At 35.0% G+C, this 24,714-nt stretch overlaps 3 protein-coding genes across 3 annotated transcripts in view; all 3 read right to left on the bottom strand.

Moving 5' to 3' along the window:
• LOC127987952 (CD48 antigen-like) overlaps positions 1-8,089 on the bottom strand; it is a 57,900-nt gene extending 49,811 nt beyond the window's left edge. The window contains exons 1-2 of the mRNA XM_052590410.1: positions 7,916-8,089; positions 7,533-7,553 (exon numbers count right to left, since the gene is read on the bottom strand). Coding sequence (XP_052446370.1) covers positions 7,533-7,553; positions 7,916-7,964 — 70 coding nt within the window. The 5' untranslated portion in view covers positions 7,965-8,089. The remainder of the gene's footprint in view (positions 1-7,532; positions 7,554-7,915) is intronic.
• LOC127988002 (uncharacterized protein DDB_G0271670-like) overlaps positions 1-24,714 on the bottom strand; it is a 327,998-nt gene that overhangs the window by 211,287 nt on the left and 91,997 nt on the right. The window lies entirely within an intron of this gene.
• Positions 1-24,714, bottom strand: part of LOC127987099 (uncharacterized) — a 105,169-nt gene that overhangs the window by 20,318 nt on the left and 60,137 nt on the right. The window lies entirely within an intron of this gene.

Raw genomic sequence — 24,714 nt, 5'->3', positions numbered from 1 at the left:
AAAGTCAAAATATATTTGAACTATACTTGTGCTCCTAGAATCCGTGTTTTCATTGTTATATGGTAGAGGGCGCTAGGTCATCTGACAAGAAACAGAATCAAAACTGTAACCTTATGGAATAAAATGTCGACCGATGAAGAGGTAATAATTACAGTCAAGCAAGTATACTTAAAAATATACTTGAACTTTACTTAAGTATACTTAATAAAATAAACTTGAAGTATACTACTTTTTGTTAAGGGTATCTGTAATTACTTTATAGATATCGTCATAGACACGTCATACATCCGCAAATGTAATTAGAGATATCTCTAATTCAGTTTCAGCTAGTCACTATTATAGTTTAAGATATCTGAATTGTAATTGCTCCTAGTCGAAATGCTCCTGTGTGACGTCAGAATAAATTTACTCAGCTCCTCCCCAGCTACTCTGCTAACTGCTAACAACATAATAAAAGTCTGCTTTAGTTGTCACGGAGAGAAAAGCTACTGGATGAAGTGCTTCGTGGTTTATTAAATAAATCTGGATGCAGCCTTGTGTGGTAAAAGGTCTCCAGCGTGCATGTATGTATAGCGCTGCGTTTTAATTGAATCATGTTTCAAAACAGACCAAATGCAGTGTAATGTTCAATAAAGTCAGAAAATCACAAACTGCTCGTCTAAATTTATTTATTATATATTTAGACAATAAAAAAAATGTTTATTTATTTATTTAATTATTCATGTATTTATTTAAAGAAAGATAGGCCTACCTTAAAAAAAATGAAGGTAGGCCTAATTTGCAGATTTTATCTTACCATTCATCCTGGCTTTTTTTTTCTCAGAATTGTGATAGCTATATAGACAATGCGAGATTATATATATATATATATATAGCTATATAGACAATGCGAGATTTATATATATATATATATATATATATATAACTGAGATAAAAAGTAGCTATTTCTTTATTAATTTATTAATTTCTTTATTTAGTGGCTGAAACGAGCTTCCATAAATAGCCCACAAGATGGGAGTATTGTATTTTATTATAGCAAGAGATCCATGATGATGATATTCTGCTGTGTTCAGTGATGAGCGCCAATGCATTATTTTAGGCAGCGGCTATTTGCACTAGTGTAAATAGCATATTTTCTTAGCGATAGATGCTATTAACACTAAGTGCAAATAGCAGTATTTTTTTTAACGATGTGCCATTTACACTAAGTGCAAATAGCTATAGATTATATTTACACTATGTTAAAATAGCAAGATTTTCTGCTATTTATACTACTTATTTCAAATAGTGGCAATTATCCGCACGTCAGTATTGTAGTACATTGTAAAACAGTACGCAATAATAACTTGGTGAGTGTAAATGATCATTTTAATTAAAATTTTTAAATGGATGCCACCTTACTGGGACAAAGCCCTCCCTACACCTACCCTAACCCTACCAAATATTTATTTTCAACTTCTTATTTATTTCCTTAATTTTTATTGAAAATAAATGCCTTTCCGATACGATATGAGATTTGAAAAAGGAGGAAAAATGTTTGGCAAAAGGTGGACGCGAACTCGGGTCGATTGCGTCAAAATATCACAGACAGCAAGCAGTTTCGGCCTTTAGTGTCACGGAGTGGCTACTCCACTACAACTGACACTGATTTAGTGTCGTTTATCAATGTTAACTATCCCAATCACATGTTGGTGGGCGATAGTGTAAGTAGTCTCTGACAACAAGGCAGGCTTGCACTTTGTGTAAATAGACACTGATTCTTTTAACATTATATTAAATGTTGAACCAGCTGACATGAGGCTTATACATGTGTTTGTTTGTAAATAAAGGCTAACAAAATTTAATCCACAACACACACGTCTCAACATTACGATATAAAACAGGACAAAAGCCTATTTAAGTCCTCTCTGTATATCCTACCACTTTTACACATGCTGCAGATACATTTTTATTTCCATACTCTTGTATTACTTCTGTATAAAACAGTTTAAAATCACCAAAAGACGCAGGACTTTTATTATACAATTCTTAGACAAAACTGCTAATGACAACAGTTTCCAAGCAAGGATTGGTTAAATAAAATGTTTAAGGTGGGGCTCAACAAAGGTGTATTTGCATGCACATTGTAGATATCTATAAAGGTATTTTGACTAGTCAAATTGTTAATTCCAGATATCTACATTGCAATTACGCCTAGTCACAAAGCTAAATGCAGATATCTCTAAATATAGTTCTTCCTAGTCAAAAATCTGATTGGGATATCCATAATTAAATTGCAGATATCTTTAAATTAGTTTTGAATAGTCACAATTCCAATTCAAGATATCTTTAAATATGATTTGCCTAGTCAAAAGTCCAATTCAAGATATCTACAAATGTAATTTGACTAGTAATAAATGAATTGCAGATATCTACAAATGTATTTTGGATATCTTTACAAATTTTGAATTAAAGATATCTTAAATTGTATTTTGACTAGTCAAATCATATTTAAAGATATCTTGAATTGGGATTACGACTAGTCAAAACTCATTTGAAGATATCTCTAATTGAATTATCACTAGTCAAATTGTAATTTGAGATATCTCTAATTAGAGTTTTGACTAGGCAAAACTAATTTGAAGATATCTGCAAATATTTTTCAATGGAAGATTATGACTAGTCGTAATAACACTGTAGATATCTTAATTCCAATTATGACGAGTCATAATTGCAATATAGATATCTGGAATTACAATTGTGACTATCCGAAATTATATTAATGGATAGTCAAAAACAAGTTTTAAATGCTAAAACGGCTTCCGATACGCGGTGATCACCGGTGATCGGTTCTGCGCAGATTTTGCTCATCTCAAACAAGCCTACCAAAAATTCTTGCCGGGACGTGTCCCGTATGAACAGCGCATATGGCCACCCTAGTTAGAAAGGTCCACTGAACGACATCTCATGGAGCACGTTTAGTCCAACGCAGCAATAACGTTGTAATATGGATGATAATTCCTTTGTTTACGTTTCAGTTCTTTAGGGACAGTATTGTTTGTGTCCTTTAAGGAATAACTCACACTCAGAAACTGCGTCTTGGTAGTAAAAAAATGGCATGGTTTTGTAGCGTACAGTGTCACAAACAGAATGAGACGATCCACCAAAAAAAAAGTGAAAGATAGGCGAAAGATTGTTTATTTGAATTCTGGCCCTCTCTCGTGACGCGCTCTGACTCAACTGTCATCTGATGGAGGCGGAACTTAGCGATCGCCTTTTTCTTATTTTTTTTATTTTTCAACATTTTTTATATATGTGTGAGTGTGTTTTATGTTGAATGTGCCTGTATCTGCATGATTACCGTCTGTTTGAGCGCAAATCAGCTCGCTATTGTGTAATCACAGCTATCAATGTGAACGCCATCTATATGAATAGAGTGCGATTTATTGACTTTATGGCGCATTTATATGATTACCATCTCTATAACTGGCCATCAGCACGTCAACACGTGATAATTGACTATATGACCAGAAATCATTGTAAATGCTGCATTTCTAGCAATCTCAGGATGTTCTGTAATTGGCTTACAAAGTTAAATATTTTTCATATTTCTTATTTATTTTTCTTACTCAAATTTTTCTTATTGTATCTTTCTAGTGCTCAAATAAATCACTTATATGATGTCTAAGTTTCTGTCTATTGTTTTATAATTGAAAAAAAACTATGCAGTGGTATGTTTAATGACTAAAATAGTTTGTAGAATACGTCAATACAGTTGGTAAATATATTTTATATTTGGGGGGGGGGGGGTTGCAGGAATCTCATTTTTCATGGTATGGTTTTCATGGTATGTTCTTTAGATTTGAAATAGAAACTCATGAGACATTTGACTTTCAACCCATTACTTTTCTAGATTGCAGGACTGATTTAATGTATTTTTATAGCTATCAAATAAATAAAAAAATCAGTGTGGAAAAAAAAAAATTCAAGGCACTTCAGTGTCTATAACTTTTAATATTTTTGAGCATTATCAACTCTGGTTGATAAAAAGTAAAGCCCAAAGGGTCTTTTTCCAAAGACACCAAAATTGTGTTTGTAACACACTGAAGTAAGGAACTGTTACAATTTTAAGTTAGGTAGAGCACTTTCAACTGTGAGTCCCATAATGGGGGGTGCTGGCTAAGAGGTTAAGATATTATAAAAATTAACATCATAATTTTCTGTAAATCTGCTTTGAAACAATTGCTATTGTTAAAAGTGCTATAGAAATCACTTTACTTGAATTGACAGATATTTTATCACATACTGTTTTATCGGAGATAATCGTGTATCTGTTAGATTCAGGATTTCATGGTAAAGTGGTCAGTTAATGCTAAAGTTAGACTGAGTTTCATATGAAATGGAAAAAGTCCTTCAACCACACGCTAGTGATGCCTTAGCACTGTCTGTGTTAAAAGTCAACCGCAAACATTCAGCAATGTTCAAACACAACTGTTTCCAGCAAATCTACACAGACGTAAATCAGATGCAAAAATTTTTCTTGTTTCGGGGATTTGTTAAAAAGAATTTAAAAAACACATTCTTTAAGAGGCTATAAGAGTCAAACACGAAAATGTTTCAGTGTTTCACAAGATTAAAATCATTTGTTAAAAGTATTTTATATTCTTTAAGATCTGAATCTAAACAGTATCTGAAACTGAAGATTTTAACTATGATGACATCAGCTGACAGGAAATACTTCATCAGTGGCTCATTTTGAGCACTGGAAGCATGAACTAATGGACTTTTTGATCTGTTATCCTTTAGTTACATGGTAAAAGGAGAGTGACATATAAGTCACTGTTTCTGTGCACTGAAACTGCTTCATGCTTTGGCTCTATCACACAGATGGACACACTGTTGGAGTGACACAGATACACAACATTAATTAGTGTATTACCGGTTTCTGTGCTTCTCTTTTGTAGAATGTAGGCTCAATGTAAGTGATCTCGTCTTCATGAGTCTCAGCTGTTTCAACGATAAAAATAATGGATTAAAACATTGCATTTCTGTGTTTTTAAAGAAGCATCAGTGAGACAACTGAATAGTGCTGCATAGTGTGACTATATAAATATTTGCCATGATTGCAATTGAAAGTACTATACCTAATTTGGCCTCATTGATCTGAGTTTATGTGCCTCAGTTTTTTGAGTGGAAAAAAAAAATAGTGTTATTTGTGGATAATTTTGGCAGTTCACTCAAAATCTGATGTCCATAAGCTCAGTTTAAAAAGGCCTATGATCAATCATTTCCAAAAAGAAACAGAAAACCTGTGCTAATTGAAAGAAAACGAGTTGATAAGATCGAATCCATATGATAAGAACAAATCCATGTTTGATATTAATATAGCATAACAAGAAATGTATAAGCAGTTTTTTGAGGGGTGGTCATTTCTTCAGACTGGGAACAAGATTCAAGATTCAAGATTTTTATTCGTCACATTCACAATTATATAGAGCATATATAACCAGCAGTGCACTGTGAGTCAGGTCCGCTCCATGGACAGTGTAATTATTAAAGAATACAACACAGATGAAAATATACATAAATATAGCTATGAAAGAATGGAATAAAAGTAAACAATAAAATATAAGAATAATATATATATATATATATATATATATATATATATATATATATATGTATATGTATACTGTACGTAGAATTAAATATAGAATGGAAAATAATGTGGAACACCAGAAGTGTAAAAAGTCTGGGGAAAATATCTGCAAAAAGTCCAAAAATTGTCAAATTCTTTTAAAAGGAAGTTGTTATTTACTGTGTGAGCAAAGTCAGTAAGTTTTAGTCTAATGTGATAACATGAATTAGCATTTTAAAGAAAAACTAAATATTCTCGGTTCAATATGACCGCACCACAATACAAGGGCTAATTATTATTTATTATAACATTTATTACTTTTACAAATGTAATAGCCATTAATACATTTAACACGTACCTTCTTTGTCTGTTTTTCTACATTTCCTGCAAATACAAACTATCACGACTGGTGCAACAATCAACAGAGATCAGTACTTTAGATGTTGAGTCTGGAACTATACAGATAGACACTTATTGTGATCTATTGATAAGTGAACACAGTTAGTAATATTTTTCTCCTTTGTTTGAATTAATTAAAAAAGTTTTTAGTTCATTCCAATCTCTACTGTGGCTTACAGTAAAAATCAAATTGGACTTCATTTTCTTCATTTCAGGCTTAAACGCAGCGGAGTGACATTCTGTAGTATGCATATAGATATGTAAAGTACATCAAATTCATCCAAATGACAGAGATTTTTATGTAGAGTAAAAAAAAGAAGGAGAAACATAGCTCAACAATTGTCAAAAATGACATTTATAAGCATAAAATGCTGAACATGTCTTAAAGATGTGCTGAAACAGTGGCCACATTTAAATCTAGACTTAAAACACATCTGTTTAGCTGTGCATTTACTGAGTACTGTGCTACGTCTGAATGATTGCAATGTATTTTTATGTATCCTCGTTTTATTATTATTATTATTATTATTATTATTATTATTATTAACTTTTAATTGATTTTAAATCATTTTTTTATCATTTCAAAATTGTATTCCTTGCTTTTGTTGCTTTTTATAATTATTTCATTTTAATTTATGTAAAACACTTTGAATTACCATTGTGTATGAACTGTGCTATATAAATAAATTTGCCTTGCCTTTTATCATTGTAACCAGCTACAGTCATTTAAATCAACTAAACCCATTTTAATCAAATCAATATACACATCAGTGCAGCTGTACCAGAACATGGTTGACAGAGTTTGCTGATGTCCAGATGTGTGGTCTGGTTTGTGATGGGATTGTTGATCACACAGCTGTAGCTGTTTTTCTCCTGATATTCCACCTCCAGAGGTAGAGAGAGACTGATGCTGAGATCAGACACACTGATGCTGGACAATAAACTGTTTCCTTTGTACCAGGAGAGAGTCACATGACCCACATTCACCACTGAACACAACAGTGAACATTTCTGCTGTGATGAAGATGAAGATGATGATGAACAGTCTCTGGTAATATTAGGGACAGACAGGCGAGCTGAGAAAGATTAGAAACAAACATAATCACTATGTGTTGAGTGAGAGTTTGTGATGTCATTCAGTGAAAACAAAATATTTAGGATGCATTTACTTTTAAAACTATTGCAAATAAAAGACAAATATTTATCTCACCATAGACAATCAGATTAAAACTTTTGCTAACATTTCTGATAATCTGTAGTTGATAGAGTCCAGTGTGTTCAGTTCTGGTGTTTGTGATGGTCAGAGATCCAGTTTGATGATCCAGCTTCAATCTGTCTCTGAATCTCTCATCAAGAACATCATCAAATACAGAGATGCTGTCGGCCATTACACTGATTTCAGCTATTAAAGTGTTTTCAGATCCAAACCTCCACAAAATCACATCATCATCCATAATTTCATTAAGACCAGAGTCTAGAGTGACTGAATCTCCCTCCGTCACTGACACTGACTTCAATGCATTAACACCAAATGTACCTGAAGAGTTTGATCAAAGATGAAAAGGTAAACAATTTTATCATCTTATTAAAAGTTTTTAAATTATTATTCAAAAGTGAAAAATCTATAAATAAATAAATAGATTTCATGGGATATTCACATGAAACTATTTTTATGGATTTGGTGAGCTCATGTGAACAGACTGACTGAATTTGTCCTTAATTTGATCTCCTGCGATCCAATAGTTTGTACAATAGTTTTCCTGTTCATTTTCAGAATGTCTTTTACTCCGATATAATGAATGCAAATCAATCTTATTACTCTATATAAAAACCAAAGCATGACCTAAATCAGCTGAAACATTAAATAATAATAAAAAAAAACATACATTTGTAACTTACCATCCAATTGCCACAAACACAAGCAGAACAAAATGACAACATGAACCATTTTCTCTGAGCACTCTTAATATTATCATGAAACTCTATGAAGACAGCTCAGACTTGACAGAAGTGTGATGTAAGTGTGTGTGTGTGTGTGTGGATCCTCCCCCAACAGGATTCGACCACCCTTCACTGACCACACACTGGGTTTCACTTAAATTACAACTAATATATGGCATTTATTCAGATTTACTATACAGTGGCAGAAAACAATCTCTACAGGCAGATGTTAAATGATTATTGCAGTTTGTTATTTCAATCTTTTATATGTTTTTTTTTTTTTGTGGCAATGTCTCTGTGTGTAAATTATATATTATATAGTAAGAATAACTGGTTCCTGTAACTCTCAATAGACTGTTTCTCATGCATCAGTAAAGGTGTTTTTTTGTAAAAAGGAAGTCAAATCGTAAAGTTCATATTAAAAAAGGAAATGAAAACACTCTTTACCCACCTAACCTACTACTGACCCACACGCATAAACTCGCATCCAGTAAAACACAGCGGGTTTCCATCCATCAGCTCACATTACATTTCTTTGAAGATAAACGTGACCACAGAATGTTTCACTTTGACACATCAACTACGCGCATTAGGTGGATCGCGTTCATTCTCTTCGCTAGAAGAAGGAAGAAAGAAAGAAAGAAAGAAAGAAAGAAAGAAAGAAAGAAAGTAATAAATATAATGTGGTTTAAAAAAAAAATCCTCCTCTGTATTGTACAACCATAGCCGGGGCTGAAAATGTTCTTCACCTTCAAGGCTATTTTTGTTTTCAGTTTAAAACGAAACGAAAGTAAACTTTTCCATAGATTACATGATCTTCTGAGAAACGAGCCTCGAAACGAAAATGAAATTGCGCTACATTATCTATGGATTTAGCCTCTGCTTCATAAGTAACATCACTAATAATTGATCTACAGGTTTAGGCTGGCGCTGGTCTCACTGAAAAACCAGCTGATGAGTGCTCAAACGTTAAAAGCTGCAAACAATTGCACAAGCTAAAACCTAAAGCAGGTGTAAGACAGTTTTCAGCAGGGATAACAAAATTGCATTGTAGCTAGATATTTTACTTGCTTATTGTTATGAGTTGCCTAATAGAAAACAAATGTAATCAATACACGATACTAGAGGTGGGCAGATCGATACTAATATCGATAATATCGATACCAACGTTGGTATCGGTATTGATCGATACCAACGGGAAAATATCGATACTTAAGTTTCAGTTTTTCTCGTTTTGCGACCTGGCCGTGTTTGTCAAAATGCTGCTGCTGTCACAGAGCAGAGCAAGCTCTTAAGAGTGCTGCTCGTGCTCGACACTGCTCTCCGCCCCCTCTCTTGTGTTGTACCGTCACGTGACTCACCACTAGCGCTACCACCAGCAGTCAGGCGCGCGCACCGCTCAGCCGCGCATTTCTAACAGCAGTCAGTCAGAGGCGGAGAGAAAGAGGAGCGTTGTATGGCTGTATTTTCAGGCCGATCTACCCTTTTTGTGTTAGCTGTGAAAGTGATACTAATTTCTATATTTAAACTTCGCCTAGATGTGCACCAGACTTAATTATTTTTATTATTTTATCAATAGCTGATTCTCCAAGAGCAGTGGATATTACAAGGCGCCTATCAGAAATGATTGTGAAGGAACTGCAGCGTCTTTCCATTGTGGAAGATGTCGGCTTCAGAAATTTTGTATAAGGAGAATTTGTTTTATATTGTGTAGTAAAACGTTGTGACTTTAAGAAAAAAATCCTGAAAAGAAGTGCACTAAAGAGGAGACATTTTTTTATTAACATGCTACTTGAAAAGAGAATTTGTTTTTACATTTTTTATATTTGTGAAGTAATCATTTTGTTACTTTGTTTATTTAAATAAATCAGAAGTAACCAAAAGTTGTTTCTGAACAAAAGCTTTTGTAGTACTGATTAATAACCCAAAATTCAAATCACAAAAACAAATTAAAAGTCATGAAAATTCATTTAGATTTAGGTTGAAGACGCATCCACCTTAATTATTAAAAAGTATCGGTATTGGTATCGGTATCGGCGATACTGGCCCTGTATTTACTTGGTATCGGATCGATACCAAATCTAGCGGTATCGCACACCTCTACACGATACACACCCTCCCCTCTCCTCTCACATATCTACAATAATAGCACAGCTAAGTTACTATCGCTTTCTTTATAGCCTACTGCAACGGCGGAACCAGCATGTGATAGCGTCCCATGTATTTATTTCTCTTTTCGTGTTATTACCGATTTAACTGATTAATCAGGGGAACAGAAGCTACAAACATGGGAGGCTACCTTGTGCTCACTTTGTTTGTTTTTCTTGTTGATGGTAAGTCATTTGACTTTATAGTTTGAACATTTGCACTGACAATGCATATGCAATACAACTGTTGCATTCATGTAAAAACTCTGCATGAATCGAAAATTGCATTGTGATATTTGCTTTGGATAAATGTCTCTGGCAATCTCTCTCTCCCTCTCTACACTGTATATAGGCTAGTAGAAAATCTAAATTTAAATAAACTTAAGCGAGGGTAGCGTATCCGAGCGGTCTAAAGGAGAAGAACCCGACTGCAAGTACATTAACTTGACTCACTGTCTGATTAATTGAATCACGAGATGTTAGTTGCTGCAAGTTTAATCTTCTAGACCAGTCGAATTCACAAATAAATCATTGGGACATTCTAAAGCGCTTAATGTGAAAGTACGTGGCTTTATGCATTAAAACGGTGTTTTAAAAAGACCAAACTCAGTAAACAAATTATTATTAAAGCATTCTACTCAGAGACAAGAAGATATGATGACAGAATACGAACGCAACACGTTTAATTACGCGTTAAGCATTTTCCTCCCATAACCTGCTTGTCTGTAAATAGAATGCTTTATTAAAAATGTTTTGTGTTTGGAGACACCCAGACAGCAAGCAGTTTTGGCCCAGATCCGGCCCACATCTGGCCAACATGGATTTCACACAGGCCAGATGTGGGCTGGATCTGGGCCGAAACTGCTTGCTGTCTGGGGAGCGGAATGTTGCTGCTCGGATCGTATTCGAATTCTGAGTATGGGTCACCATACTTGGCTGTATTCACTGTCAGTTTCACTGTCACTTTCAACTTAACTCACCAATTGAGTGTACACTCTAAACATAAGAGTCAAACAGAAAACGAAAGTTTTGCTCTGATATTCAAAGAAATGATTCCAGCTTCAGTTTCACTTCACTAATATGACCTTCAATGGTTGACTAAACAGATGATAAAGTGTTCAAGTAGTTAATGTATTAAATGTTTATCTGCGATTATCCTACCTCACATTTTCTTTTCCCCATGAAAAATGTAGAACAGTGAATCCCATCTTCTGTGATTGTATTCACCGAATTCATCTTTTGCCATTTAAACGACAAACAATTAAAGTTAAGAAAGTCAAAAATATTGTTTGTCACTGTCTCCAGGTCTTGTTGCTGACACATCTGGATTGAACTTGCTGTCAGTGATGGAGGGACACAATGTGACTCTAAGCACAGGAGTTACCAAACAACAACGTGACAAGATGCTGTGGTATTTCAACAATACTCTGATAGCTCTGATCAATGGAGATCCCAGTAAGAGTTGTCTGTATTATGGTGAAGGAGGGATATTCAGACAGACTGGATGTGGACTATGAGACTGGATCTCTGATCATCACAGATATCACATCTCAACACGCTGGACGTTATGAAGCAAATTTCATCCAAAGCAAGAGCACGGGAACCAGCCAAAGCTTGAATCGAAACAGCAAGTGTGACGGCACAAAAATCACCAGAAAAATGAGCAACATCGGCGAAGCCATCAAAACTTTAAGTGTTTCTGTCACTGGTGAGTATAATTCGGTGGTTATTCAGTTATTCAGGGATCCATTCAATCACATGCTGCATTTTATAACAATTACTGTTAAACTCAGCAATTCTTTGAATGTGGATGTTTAGATGGTATTAGAAATATTATAATTTGGTCCTCTAAGACTCTTTATCAGAAATAAAATTAGAATTGATCACGTTGACTAATGATGTTCCTTATTCCACAATAACAGCTGATATTAGAAACAGGACACTGTAGGTGGTTTGTTCCTTGTTTGGAAAGGTTTTCCTGCAGCTACAAATAAATATAAATGGTTTTATAAAAAATAACGGATTAAAAAGTGATACTAAATAAAAATAATTGTGTTTTTTATTGTTTATTCATTATCATTCCCTTGTGTTTTTCAGCCTCTCTCTCTGGTACTGACAAACCCAACATAGTATCATACAATGGGGACAAGGAACAAGAGCATGAGAGCAGTATGTTTTCTCCTCCCTTCCTTCTTTATTTATTTACAGTGTTCATTTATTTTTAACTGACTGTAAACTAAAAATATGTTATTTTAAATGTATAAATCAAAAGATTTAGCAATATATATATATATAAAGGTATTTCATAAGCAATAATTTCAGAAATTTTAACAGAGAAACTAGTCTTTCAGATCTCTATAGGATCTTTGAGAGGCTCCATAAAAAGAATATATCCAGTGAATACTGTACAACAGACTGTCAGATTCACTCACACTAATGTCTCTTTTCTAAATTCAGGTGTGTCTTTAGGTCTTATAGCTGGAATATGTGTTGGTGTGTTGCTGCTAGCTACAGCTGCTGTTCTTGGTGTGATTTACTATCATTGCAGGAGATCTAGCAAGGGCAAGTATCACCTACAGATAAGATTTTGACAGGAAAACCATCTTTATTAAGTAAAATTAGTGTTTAATTGTCTGTGCATTTTTTTTAACAGAAAACATTGAGAAAAACAAGTTTGAGCAGCTGCTGAAAGTCCCATTGTGAGGTAAGATACTGCGTTATTGTACATTGAAAAAAAAATTGCAAACAATTTATTTTAGCTATATTTAAATGAACAAATTTAGTTCATTAACTTTTAACATTAGTTTTATTTAAATGTAGCTAAAGGTATTTGGATTAATAAAGGCCTTTCCGAAGTGAAGCGATGCATTTTTTGTAAGAAAAATATCCATATTTACAACTTTTATAAACGTTATAAACATCTCTAACTTCTGCTAACTGTCGTACACGCGTTCACTAGAGAGTAGAGGTCTTCACAGTGCACCCGAGACCCGTCGACCCCGGACCCGACCCGAGACCCGTACGGGTTCGGGTCTATATTTTAAATCATCAGCCGGGTCCGGGTCGGGTCCGAATCTATTACCTCGGGTCCCGGGTCTGTTTAACATTGTGTGTAATACCCGTGCGATCGCCGATCGGAGTCATCGGACTCGGAGAACATCCGGCCGTGATCAAAGACTGCTTGTGTTTTTTGTAACTTGCAACTTGTAAAATTAGGAAAAGAAAAGAGTGAGCCAAAAAAAGTGATCTCTCTCTCTCTCTCTCTCTCTCGCTCGCAGACTCAAGAGTTAATACAAGTGCACGCACGGTAATGCTTGCAGACTTGACACACTCATGTTTAATATATTTCAAATCAGCAACACAATCTGAGGTGAACTGTCACATGAATGTTTTCTATTACGCTCAAATTGCGTTAAGGCATTTTAGGTTGATAAAGCTAGCACGCATGTGCAGTCATGTTTCTATGGCAAGCAGTGAGGGACACCTCGACCGCAAAACCGCGTTTTACATTTTCTCCCATTTTTATATTATTATAAATGAACCGTTTAATCTTAAAGTTTTAGTGGTTCAGATTCAGACTCGATGCTGAGCAGAGAGCACAGACAGAGATCAGATGATAATAAATAAATAACCTCAGCGGCCATGGCATTGCACGAGCGATCGTTATTATAGTTCAAAAGGCAAACAGTCTAAGTTATTATGCGAATTTAACTCGAGTCAGAATGTACATGTGCACAGTAGCATTTGTCATCCGTCACCGTGACATCAAGCGGACTTTTGAAGCTGAAATAATGAGTGGATTCAGCTTGGACTTGGAATAACGAGAGGAATAACATGAATAACTTTCTTGAAGGAGGATTGTAATGCATCACAGGCAGTCAGGTACAAGGAAGAGAGAACACGGCTCTTTAAATTAGGTGAGACAAAAAGCTGTATTCTTCGCAACAGGTTTATTGACTTGTAATAGCAATTTAAGGTGGAATATGTCAACGTCGGGTCCAGGCGGGTCTGTGTCTTCCCGGCGGGTTCGGGTCCAGATTTCAAGTAATATACGGTCCGGGTCGGGTCCGGGTAGGCATTTCTCGGATCTACACGGGTCCGGGTCCAGCTTTTGAAATAATAGACGGGTCCGGGTCGGTTCGGTGTAGTACATTACGGGTCTCTGTCGGGTTCGGGCAAGAATTTTTGGACCCGTGAAGACCTCTACTAGAGAGTAGCATCATCAGATGATGTAGGCCAGGGGTCGGCAACCTACAGCACCTGTGCCAACAGTGGCACACAGAGGGATCATCGCTGGCATGCGAGCAATAGGGAAAACTGCATACTGATGTACATTTTGGGGTAATAACTTCTCTTAGTCACACAGCCTGATAGGATCTAATAATACTATTATAGTATGAGAATTAACTTGCGCTAAACTACAGATGTGCGTGAAAACGCTGCACATACTAGACGCTTCAGATCAAAGCCTCAGCAGTCTAACATCTCGTCAATGTCAAAATGACTGAGATGGCCAATCAAATCATAGTAGGCGGGGTTTACTGTTCACAGAAGCAAAGCGCGAAGCGTCTGTTTAACGTTAAATTTGGCACGTCATGCCGAAAAGGTTGCCAACCCCTGATGTAGGCATAGTGTAAACTCCTTTGAGAATATGCTAGTCTCTCGAGGAACAAGTTTTGTTTACAGCAAAGGAAAAGAGTAGTATGAAGCTGCAGACTCGGAGCCTGCTGCATCTACAGTCCCGCACCCATAGTCCTGCATTCTCAGACCCCTTGCAACCCGATCTCACGGCAATTCGTACATATTTTAGGAGGTGGCTAATTTTACGAGTTTCACAATTCATATGAATTTGTAGGAATGACCTAAACCTAACCCCGCCCCTAAACCTAACCGACACAAGGGTTTAGACAAATCATATAACACCGTACGAGTGAGGTTGTACAAATTATCGATCTCGAAAAATGAGGGCACTGAGAATGCGGGACTCTGGGTGCCGGACTGTAGATGCAGCAGGCTCAGGCTCCGAGTCTGCAGCTTCATAATATTGAAGGAAAACCAGAGTCCTCTTGGCTTATACTTAAATCCTCCGACATTTTTCTTTCCAAATCTTCATTTTGTACTACTAATTCGTGACTGGTGTTTTGTTTTGCTTTCTCCTCTGCGCTTCCACGTTTGTCACTCGCGTATTCGTCATTGTGTTTGCCCACATCCTACGTCATCCGGTGGACACCACTTTCTCGTGAACGTGCGCATGACAGGTAGCGGAAGCTAAAGATAAAGGTTTAATAAGTTGTAAATATGGATATTTTTCTTACAAAAATGCATTGTGCTGCTTCAGAGGGCCTTTATTAACCCCTCTCGGAGCTGTGTGGACTTCTTTTATAATGGATTGGTTCAGTTCTTTATTCTGGGCTACCATCCACTCCCATTATAAAGCTTGGAAGAGCCAGGATGTTTTTAAATATAACTTGTATTTGTCTGAAAGAAAAATGTCATATACACCTGGCTTGAGGATGAGTAAATCATGGGGTAATTTTCATTTTTGGGTGAACTATTCCTTTAATATAAAGTAAATTATGTATCCATGTTGCCATTTCATGTCATCAAAATAATGCTGACCCCTATTACAGTCCAACATATGTATAAAACAATGTGGATTTTTTAAAATAATGCAAGTCTTTCATGGGTTTTCTACTACATCTTTCAGTAAGACACATCATGTATATTATATTAAGGCATACAAGCCTTAATACCCGGAGTTCCCTTTAAACGGAATCCTGTTAAATTGATGACAGATGTGATGATTTTTAAAAATAAATAAATAAATAAACTGTAAACATTGATTTGTTGTTTTCTTACAGAACGACAAAGGTCGAGTGATTTGACAAGATTGAAACAGGAACTGGGCCCCCTCAGATTTTTGAGACGAATGGATTTCAATTATAGGGATGCACCAGTACCAGTTTTCCAGAACCAATCTGATTCCAATACCAAATTTATAAACACCTTGACATATTCAGATATAAGTAGAACAATTTAGTGGGGAAGAAAAGTTAACCAAATCTTGTAATATGTTCATTAAAAATACAAATGACTATTTATATTCTTATAAAACTATGAAAAATTACTGAAAAATATTATACTATAAATTAGAAGATCTTTGTTTAAGATATGCTTTTTAATAGGATAGATAAGTTAGATAAGATAAAGGCATAGCCTACAGCCAATTATATAATGTTTTAATATTATAAATATTATTTATATATAGATGATTATATTTTACAGTAAAATCTTGATTAAAGGCTAAAAAGACCCATATTTATTTTGTATGTTATATCAGTCATGGCTGAGTATTTCTTTGCTTAATCTCTGTAAGAAATGTTTTTCTATCATTTATTATTCCATGTAATCATTATCTTGTTTTTGATTTCCACAAAGCATTATGTTTAATTTTCCTTTTTTCACTTAAAAAAAAACAAAAAATAAAACACGTTTTTTTTTTTTTTTTTTTTTGCATTTATCGGACGCTAAGAAAAGGCGCGCCAAGCTGTTTCTTTCTTCTTCTTTTGTTCATTAGTTGTTTATATGCTTAGTGCATTTCGACACCTAATTGATGGCTGTGCAATCATTTTTATTTTTTTCCATTTAATCTTTAATCTTTGAGAATGTGAATTATGTTGTTTGTTTTATTCTAATTATATATTAAGTCATATCAGATATGAATTTTGATTTAGAATTTAGACATTATAGAAAGTGCCGATCCATGTGTGAGTTAATATAAAATGTAATAAATAAAATAAAAATATATAAGTTAAACATTACCTTGTCATAGTGTTTTATAATTTATACAGATAACTCTTATATATGCCAATAAAATAAATAATCATATTAGAATAATATATTACCTTATCTATTAGCCTACTTATATTAATGCTTCCTCATTAACATCAATGAGATATATATATATATATAAATAATAGGCTATATTACATATTGTAATATTATATAATGTTGTGTACTATCTGAAGGCTCGCTGAAGTGAACTAACCCTGGAACAGAAGCTGCTCCAGAGCAGGTTAAGTTCAAAGAGTGAGTTGCTATGACTACTAACATACCCTGAAAGTTACCTCCATTTTTGGAACCGAAAGTTGAGGTTATCCGCTTATTTACTCTTAAACATACCCGGGTACAGGGCCGCGGGAAGTAATTTTGAACAGGGGGTGCTGTGAATTTTTTTATTTATTTTTTTTTGGACAAAAAACCTATGAGCCTATAGGCCCATTTAAAATACATTTAAAAAATAAATACATTGAGATTTACTACTTTATTGTCATATACACTTCAGTGCACAGGGTCTGAAACACACAGACATCAGTTCTCAGATATGCGCAATGCCTTATTAATCTGAAGCAGAAGCAGAATCAGAAATAATAGTTTAATAATCGAAAGAAAACGAAATAATTACTTTCATTACAATTTCAGATAGCCTATACATACATGCAACTTATTTAGAGACAACAAATAATATTACAACAAAATATAATATTAATCAAACTTCACAATAATGCTAAAACAATGCAATCGATTTGGTCAGCTGGCTAGAGTCACTGCACGTTTATGTCACACGCAACTCTATTAACTCCAAAATCTTTTTACGCACACCACAAGGAAATAATCTCTGACTATTTAAGCAATTTGTTTATTGAACCGTTCTCCACATCCATTACGCAAAAAACACACGCACAGTATAAAGCTTTCTGTCTCCATCTCCATCCTTTTTACACAAACCACAAGGAAATAATCTCCAACTATTTTAAACGTTATTTAACAGTTCTCCACAACCATTACGCAAAGAACACACGAACGAAATAATACTCTCCATCCCCACCACCTTCCAAAAATACTATAGTATATTACTTACAATTGCTTGGCTAGTCAAAGCGGATCCCACACTCGTTGCCAAAAAAATAAATGTTACAAGCGCGGCAGCACAATGCTCTTACCTGAGCTACATGCAGGCGGGGTGCCCTGGTTACAGGTGTACAATTGTCGAGGTGCGCTGTATTAAATAAAGATGAATGTATTCTGCATGGAACGAGCGGGAAACCTCGTTACTCGGCGACCAAACCTGCCAGCCTGACGTTGACAACATAACTTCCGAACCCGTGTTGATTAGGCCTCAAAATATGAAATTAAAATCCAAAATATACGTAATAGACTGCGTGTGTCAAAATCATTTTCTAAAATATTCATAAGGAATTTATAAATTGTGCAAAACAGTTTAATAGGCCCACATTTTTTTTTATCTCCCTCTCGTCACTAGGGGGTGCTGCAGCACCCCCAGCACCCCCACTTCCCGCGGCCATGCCCGGGTATGTCACATAACCTGCTTTCTGGAATACCCCCCTGGTGGTGGAGGTAGTCACTGTAATGCCTACTGAAATGGAAATGTTTTTTTTTCTTTGTACTTTATTTGTATCTATTTACAAATAATCTAACTGTAACACTGTTTCTGAAATACTTTGTGATTATTAGGAAAATGGACAAATCTAAATAGACTGTGTAAATGTTGTTTAAATGCTATTAAAATTATCTGTCTTTTATTTGCATCTCTGTACTATGTATTAGCCAACTATGAAACAGAGCACAAAGTTGCTTCTTGGAGCTACAATTATATTCATTTCTCCGCAGAGAAACATATATTAAGCTATTCTGTATAAGCGGACCACAAACCCATCATTAACAAAATTTACATGGATATATTCCACATGAAGTACTACACTCCCCATAATCCTGTCTGTGAATAAACTCTGTTTAAATGCTGTAAAAAATTCACGTGTAGACCAAATAAGAGCTGTAAAAATCTCCCTCCTGATTATATGGGGATATAAGGGATGATATCACCCCAAAATTAAAATTGTGTTATTAAACACTTACCCCATGTCGTTCCAAACCCGTAAAAGCTTTGTTCATCTTCGGAACACGATGTAAGATTTTTTGGATGAAAACCGGAGGGCTTGAGAGTGTCTCATAGACTGCCAAGTAAGTAACACTGTCAAGGTCCAGAAAAACATGAAAAGCATCGTCAGAATAGTCCATCTGCCTCCAGTGATTGAACCGTAATCTTATGAAGCGACGAGAATACTTTTTGTACACGAAGAAAACAAAAACAACGACTTTATTCAACAATCCATCTCGTGTCTCTTCAAAACACCGCAGCGCCATTTTTGGCAAATCTGAGCTGTATGCAGATGGCGTAGGAGTCGAGCGACAAGGATGCATTGTTTACGTGTATTGGTATTTACGCTTTTGAATGAAAGCAGTGCAACAGCGCAGCGCGGCTGACACAGAGGAGCGTACACCTCCTGCGATTTGTCAAAATGGTGCTACGCTGATTTGGAGAGACAAAGAGGAGAGGAATTGTTGAATAAATATTGAGGTATCAGTATCTTACTCGAGAGGTTGAAAATCTGAATGTGATAACTTGTGAGCTCTTTTTGCGGTATTGCATATGGTAGCATATGCTACCCATATGCTTCCATACTTGTTCACTTGTGGAGATGTAAGAGATCAGAGCAGGGGGCGGGGCTTTGGTACGAATGAAGACATTTTATTGGTCGATGCCCGACCAATGAACAAATTTGTTTTATGCATATGTATCAGTTATTTGTAAAACACTGCAAACAATTTTCACTGAATATCCTTAGCTTTTACAGGATTTTAAGACACTACATTAATTTTTTTTTTCATTCAGGTATTATTTGGTAGACAAATAATGCAACACTGTCTGTGAGACAGTCTGTGATACTCACTGTTTTCATCCAAATAAATTGAGTTCTGAAGATGAACAAAGTTGTATGGGTTTGGAACGACACGGAGGTAAGTGATTCATGACAAAATGTGCATTTTGTGGGGGAGTATCCCTTTAATCTACATATGAGAACATAATAATTGTATGTCTATAATGGTGAGTTAAAAAGTTTTGGGTAAAATTATTGTAAGTGTCCTTTTGGTCTTTGCTTTAAATTGTTATGTACATATATGTCCTGTAGGGGTCACTCTTGGTTTATTGTTAACAAAATATGAGAGGGAAACCTTCTTTCAGGTAACAGGTGTTGCTGTAGGAAAAGTGCACACAGTTTTTGACCGCTTCACCGCTAGACTGTTTGTACCACGCTATGCATGTTGTTGTTGAGGTGAAGGACTGGTGGATTTATTGACTGTTTGTTTGCCTGAATGTAAATGAAGACCAGTAACGGTAAAATAAACGTGCAACGAGCATTTTAACATCTTGTGTGGCCATTCCAGTTAATAGTAATCCAAGAGTGCACGTCTATTTACAAGCACCCCTTCCAGCATCCCTCAGCTGCTTAAAGTATTAAATTTGGCCACTTACAATTACCATTACCATTCATCCTGGATTTATAGTTTATTGCTTTTATAACACCGCTAAAACAGTGCATCAAGAAAATACTGCAAAACAACAAAGCACACATTATGAAAATAAGAAAATCATGTATTGACAGAAATAAATGGCAGTATAGAGAATGAAGGGAAATATTTTAAAAAATATTAATCGTTTAAGCCATTAGGTAGCCTCAATGTACAGCATATTGAATAGTATAAAGCAACGACAAACCCTTTTTATGATCAAAAAAAGGAAAGCATTGTTTCAACATTATAGTCAACTATAACTTTAGACCATGTTAACTTTATTCTTCTTTCCTAAAATTTCATGGTTTATTTTTCCAAATAAAATAAATGTTTTTATAAGCTTGACAATTCTATCTGCAACCACACATTAAACCTTTAGTTGTTTTCTTTGATAACTGTATTTGAATTTAAACCATTGCATATATTGTCATCTTTACAGGTCTGTTTCTTGTCCCCTCCTCCCATCAGATGTCAAACCATTAAAGCAACAGAATGAGCTTGTGCGTGTGTGCAGTGAGAAGATATATGCTTGCGCTCATCCGAAGCTTGCAAATATTAAGCTCTCTCTGAAGTATTGTGATTAAATGGACAAATTCACACAAAATTATGTCAAAATGCCCGTCTTGGTAAGTAATCTATAGCTAGGATGGCCATAGGTGAGTGTGATTTTACAAAGTACAACATGTTCCTAGACATCCTTGTTGATGCAGAGCATTGCATCTGTTTCTGAAGAGAATGCACCACCAATCTACATAAATGGACTTATGCTCACCCGAATCATTCTTGATCCAGCCTCATCTAGAAGTGAGTAAAATGTTTTGTAATGAATCTTTGCAAATCGCCTTTACTAATGTGCTAATTAGCAAGTTTCAAGATGAATGCGGATAAAGTAAACAGTCCCCCAGAGAGCTGCTCGGAAGAGAGGGGCGGGGTCAGCAGAGCTCATTAACATTTCAAGGAAAATGCCACAAAAATGGCTTGATCTGAAAAGAGCTGTTTTTGACAGGGAAAAAAAATATATAGATATTTTTTATACTACAACTGAAAAATGTTAACCGACTTGTTACAGACTTTTCATTAAGACCCTAAATAATCATATCATCTTGTGGAAAATGGGCATCCTATGGCATACTATGTTATTTTAAATATAAGAATGTTGTATTGTTTTTTAAATTAAGTTTAAATTATCTAATTAAAATTATAATTTCTTTACCGTTCCTGATATTATTCACTGTTTTATCAGTGACTAAAATGTGATGTTCTATTGCTCTTCTATGGTAATATATGATGGGCTGGCCAGCCAGTGTTCCTTGATGTTGGGATAGACTCCATGCGTCCTTTGACCCTATAGAATAAGCCAAATGTATAATGAATGGATGGAATATTATTGAGAATCTTATTGACCCAACCTTATTTTCTGTTTTGAACACTAGTTGGCGCTCTATTTCAAGTGAATTCAATGGTCTCATGGCGCCACAGGCTGTTTGTATCTGTAAACATCAAGAAAATGTTGAAGTGAGTGTATATCCACTAGACACTAACATTATAGGTTTTTGTAAGTGCTGGAAATCTGTTAGTATAGTTCATGTGAAACAGCCTATATTTAATTACGAAGAGTGTTTTTTTTTCACTATATTTGTTCGTACAGGCGCCATGTAACAGTTTCATTATAATATATTTTCTAAAAAAACTATAGCCTATATGAATATATGAATAAAGATCAATGTATTGGCTTATTATTAGAAAAGTATTAAGCCTGATTAAGACAGCAGTCAGTTTAATTAATTAAATATTTATTTTTATATAGCCTGGCATTCAACCCAGACAATATTTTGTCATGTCATAATATTTTTTTCCTCCACAATACTGTGGTTTCTATTCCATAAAATCAAAAAGCATTATTCTGGCTCCGCCCCTGATCTGACCACTCGTTACAACCAAGGTATGCCGAATATCATATCTGAATGCACAACACGTCGAACCCCGAAGCAAACATATTATGGTATTTTTATGCTTTATTAGAGTTAAAATCATACATATAGCACCTTTACAGATAAAAATGTCTGAGTTTTAGAGATGATTCTTTTTTATAATTATTTGATTTATATAATTATTATACCCTTAATCCATTCCACAAGATAACTTAGTTCAATAGTAATTATTAAGATTTTATTTAAAATTAATATGAACATATAGATAATATGCAATATAAATAAGTTTTACAATCAATAGCTTCCCTCTTTCATGGATAGATAATTTCATCGTCAATGTGTTTAAATCTTCATATTGTTTAATACTCATGAGAAGTGAAACACAGTTTCAAGGCATGTGATTGGCTGTTCATTACTGATGTCACACTTTCATGTGCATATTCTCCATTAACTCAGGATCAAGCCTGAGTTTACAGAGAAAGTTGATGATCAGCTTCATGGTACCAACAAAGCCGGCTCAGACTGGTTTGGTTTTGTCAACTCAAAACTAATCCTGTAACCCTGAGTTTGTTCAGCCACCATCATGGTACAGGCCCAAGGGGTCCGTTTCAGAAAGGAGGTTAAGTGAAAACTCTTGTTAACCCTGAAATGAGGGAAACTGGGTTTTCTGTTTCAAAACAGGAGTTGTGTCAATCCCAAGAAAGCAGGGTAAGTCAAGCCGAAAGAGAGGTAAATTATACTCAGAGTCAGTTACCATGGTAATTTACTCTGTGACCCTAACCTGGACAGGAGCAGGTTTTCTTCAGTAAACCCAGTTACGTTTGGTCTCCTCCCCCTTTTTAAAGCATAAGCGATGTTTAAATTCCTCATTCATTCATGCACGCTGCAAAATGCTTTTCTTACTACGTTTTTTTTTTTTTTCTCTTTTTCTTATTTCAAGTATAAATATCTAAAAATTCTTAAATCAAGTTGGATTTTCTATATAAGAAAATGTTATAGGATATTTAGTCTTGTTTGCTAGTAGGATCTCAATTAAGTGATATCATCAGGTGTTAACCTGTACCTAGGTGTGGATTGTTATACTTTATATTAGTGATGATAATCATGAATTATTGAACTGTACGGTGTCTAATCTCTGATGCAATAGGTGTTGTGTTATAAGTAAAATTATCTGCCAGTGTGGTAATAAAAATAATCTTAATGCAAATGGAAAACAAGATTATTCGGAGTGTCTATTACTAAGTGCAAATTTACAGTAGCTCCGCCCTCCTATGTCACACATTGGCTTTGGAAATGGCTTGGCGCTTACTTGAATAATGCAATGATACCTATGAAAAACTACAACACACACACACACACACACACACAGCAGTTCGAATGCTGATTGATATCTTACAAAGCTGCGATTTTATATAGTTTATTGTCTTGACCATGGTGATCATATGTAGACCTGTTAGCAAAAAATAAAACAATATATATGTATGTATGTATGTATATATATATATATATATATATATATATATATATATATATATATATATATATAAACAGAGCATCGTACAGCTCAATGTTCAGTGGCAGCTGTCACAGCTGAACAGTGCTCTGTTTGACCAGTCCGAGTCCTTCAGATGCAGCCTTTGATATAGTTGGCAAAATATGTTAATATTCTGACAGAATGTTGATACTTTCATTTTCAAAATAATCAGAGGTGGACTGTAAGGAAGTATATTCGTTTTTTTCACACAGACAGCAACACTACAAATATGGTATTTTACAATATGATGCCTTGTTGTAGATGACACTACCCAACAGTATATTTAGAAGGCAACTTTAAATTTAATAACCTTGAACATATTCAGAATTAAAATGCAACATACACATCAGTGCAGCAGTAATATTCATGCAAAACCATCCTAACTATTTTTTTTTCATAACAGTATTGTATACCTTTACTTTTACTCTCAATACCTTAAGAGCAAGATAATACTTTTACTTACAGGATAGTTCAGCCAGAAATTAAAATTCTGTAATCATTTACTCACCCTCAAGTTGTTCCAGGTTTGTAGTTTTTCCCCAATATGGTATTGGTAGTTACTAAAAGTAGTTTACTAAGGTACCTCAATATTTCTTCTACTAATTGCTATGTAATAGCTCTAAACTGTTCCTCTTTTCCTTCCTTCCCTAAATCAGAGCAGACTCCTGTACTGCAAGATCTTCTAAGAAGAGAACATAAACACGGATGGGT

The sequence above is a fragment of the Carassius gibelio genome, chromosome B22 (assembly GCF_023724105.1).
Source record: "Carassius gibelio isolate Cgi1373 ecotype wild population from Czech Republic chromosome B22, carGib1.2-hapl.c, whole genome shotgun sequence".
Classification (NCBI taxonomy): domain Eukaryota; kingdom Metazoa; phylum Chordata; class Actinopteri; order Cypriniformes; family Cyprinidae; genus Carassius; species Carassius gibelio.
Note: the sequence above shows the minus strand (reverse complement) of the source record. Positions and strands in the feature narration are given on the sequence as shown.